Here is a 2,827-nt window from a genome sequence, read left to right on the forward strand (position 1 = left end):
TCTGTTCTGCACTATAGTGATTAGTAACACAGGCACGGGCGCCGTTGTGGGGGGGGAGTTAGGTTGATTCTGATTCTAAGGGCCCACGAACTTTGGGGGCCCACAGTTGGTGGGTAGAGGGCCCAACTTCAAATTTTTTCATAGGGCCCAAAACTGCTAGCGGCGCCCCTGAATACAGGTCACGTTATATTAATCATTTTGATGCTGTGCAGGTTTTAAAATGAGACTAAAGGTCCGTGGTTTACAGTAGATTGGAGCAGGTTTGGTCATAGTGAAGTCAAGTCCGATTTTACTTATATAAACAAATATCACAAACTGGCCTCAACGGGCTTTACGGTCTCTAAGTACTTATAATCACAACTGACGGGCAGTCACCACCAAACGACCAGAAATAGAAAGAATTTACACCAGAGACATTTACTAATAATGTCTGCTTCACCACAAACATGAGATCAGCGCTGATCTCACTGATAACTGGACTGTTTCGTTCCCTGCTGGGGAGATGGACTCATACACTGGAATATACGAGGCGTGTCTGCGCTGTGCGCGGTCACCTGACCAGGTGACATCACGCAGGTGTCAACACTCTCTATTTGAAGTGGGGATGGTATTACGACAAAGACCAGGAGAAGCGACATCCGTGTGCATGTCGTTGTTCACGTCTGCAGTCATGACTTGTAAGACGAGATGGATTCAGCTGTTGCTGCTTTTGTGTTGGATGCGGACCTGCTTGTCTGTGAACAGTAAGGCTTCTTCTGCACGTGTTGTTTCTACTGTCTTGTCTGACAAAATGCTCTGGGCGCACAAATGCTTTATTAAACTCTATATGTGGCCTAGAGCCCTGTTTGTTTAATTATTTGGTCCTGTTTGCATTTATAAGCTGGATTTATCTGTCATAAGTAGTTTGATCGTAAATATTACTTTTATGTAAAGTAGGATTTTGTAATGCAGATGAGTCATCCTCATGAAGTGCTGGTAGAAACCAGGTCAAAGGGCTCACAGCTGAAAGGAAGTGAGACCAGCTCCTGTTTGAGTTTGAGATGAAGTTGTTCCTAAAAAACCAGTACTTCTGCTTTTTGTATATTTGCAGGCTGTGCCTCAGACAGAGGCTTCACTGGCACAGAGACCAACAGTGGGGTGTGCCTCAGCTCCCATGCCGAAGATATCCTGACCAGTCGTCTGACAACAGTCTTCCTCCCAGTTGTCTACATCATTGTGTTTGTTGTGGCGTTGCCCACCAATGCCCTGGCAATATGGGTGTTCCTCTTCAGGACCAAGAAGAAGAACCCGTCATCCATCTTCATGGCCAACCTGGCTCTGGCTGACCTGCTCTTTGTCATTTGGACCCCCCTGAAAATAGCATACCACTTCAACAGCAACAACTGGATCTATGGAGAGGGGCTGTGCAAAGTGCTGGTGGCCTTCTTCTACAGCAACATGTACTGCTCCATCTGCTTTATCGCCTGTATGAGCTTTCAGCGTTACTGGGCCGTGGTCCACCCGATGTCTGAGCAGCATAGGAACAACTGTATAGCTGTGTCCGTCTCCACCGTGGTCTGGGTGGTGGTCTGGCTTTTCACCATCCCTCTCTACATGTATGACCAAGCGGTCCGTGTAGCAGACCTCAACATCCTCACCTGCCATGACGTCACCAGGCCCAACCAGAAAGACATAGCAGCAGGTTACTTCATGACAATGGGAATTCTGGGATTTTTTGCTCCCACTGTTGTGTGTGTCACATCCTACATCCTCATGCTCAGGGCTCTCAGGAACAGCATGGCAGATGCAGCCATCGCCAAGAAGCGACAAAAAGCCGTGGTCTTGATCATCACCGTCCTGGTAATGTTCCTGGTGTGCTTCACCCCCAGTAACATCATGTTGATGGTGCACTACAGCCTGCTGTTAGGTGAGACTACCAACAACCTGTACGGATTTTACATCACCACCCTGTGCTTGGCGAGCCTCAACTGCTGCATTGACCCTTTTGTTTACTACTTCATCTCGGAGGACTTCAGGGACCATGTGAAGAATACGTTCCTGTGCAGGAGCGAGAGGACGGTGGAGAGGATGAGGGTGTCCTTCAGCGCGCTGAAGTTCTCCAAGAAGAGCCAGACGTACACGTCGGAGTCGGGGAACACACAGAGCAGTGAATGCTAGTGGGTCACTGGACTTTAGACTTGATTTCTTTTTTAATTCTACTGTGATTTCTTCCATCTGTGAGGAGTTTTAGGAGTCATCTGTAGCAGAAGCTCTGGGCGGTCTAAGTTGCTGCTGTTTTTATTTTTGTAAATAACATTTTTATATCTTTGACAGCTTTTATTTAATGCACTGTTTCAGTTTTAATCCCATGCCATTTTCTGATTGCCTTTTCTTTTTGTCCAAGTTGTAATTTTGACTGAGATCCAACCAGTAAAAGGGCAAATTTAATTATACATAAACCTTTGCATACAAACATATCTTGCATATGTTGTTTTTCAGTTATAGGTACATTTTAAACTTTGTCAATAAAAGTTACTTGTGTTTTAAGCCAGTTTAGAACATCATTTGATCCCATATGATATATATAGCCTGTTTCACTTGAAGAAATGTCCAGTGAATTCAGAATCAGAATTGATGCCTTACTTTGTGAAAGAGACTGTCTTGATGTAAAAATCCAGTTTTTTCATTGAACCAAAATTAGATCTGAAGAGGTTCGTTATTGTCTAAACTGGAAAAAGAAAGTTTTACCAGACCTTAAAGACCAAATCACAATTACCATACTAAGGTGGGATCTGTTAAATATTACAAAGAAAGGGAGACATGGCTATATTTTTATTTCAAGGGTATT

The 2,827-nt window shown here is 44.5% G+C and overlaps 1 protein-coding gene across 1 annotated transcript; it reads left to right on the forward strand.

Moving 5' to 3' along the window:
* Positions 1–549: 549 nt before the first annotated feature.
* LOC109951786 (proteinase-activated receptor 2-like) lies at positions 550–2,448 on the forward strand. Its single transcript, XM_020586468.1, has 2 exons — positions 550–743; positions 1,091–2,448. Exons 1-2 carry the CDS (start codon positions 605–607, stop codon positions 2,155–2,157), a joined length of 1,206 nt encoding a protein of 401 aa, XP_020442124.1. The 5' UTR covers positions 550–604; the 3' UTR covers positions 2,158–2,448.
* Positions 2,449–2,827: the final 379 nt, after the last annotated feature.

This window comes from Monopterus albus, unplaced genomic scaffold, assembly GCF_001952655.1.
Source record: "Monopterus albus unplaced genomic scaffold, M_albus_1.0 scaffold408.1, whole genome shotgun sequence".
NCBI classification, from domain to species: Eukaryota; Metazoa; Chordata; class Actinopteri; order Synbranchiformes; family Synbranchidae; genus Monopterus; species Monopterus albus.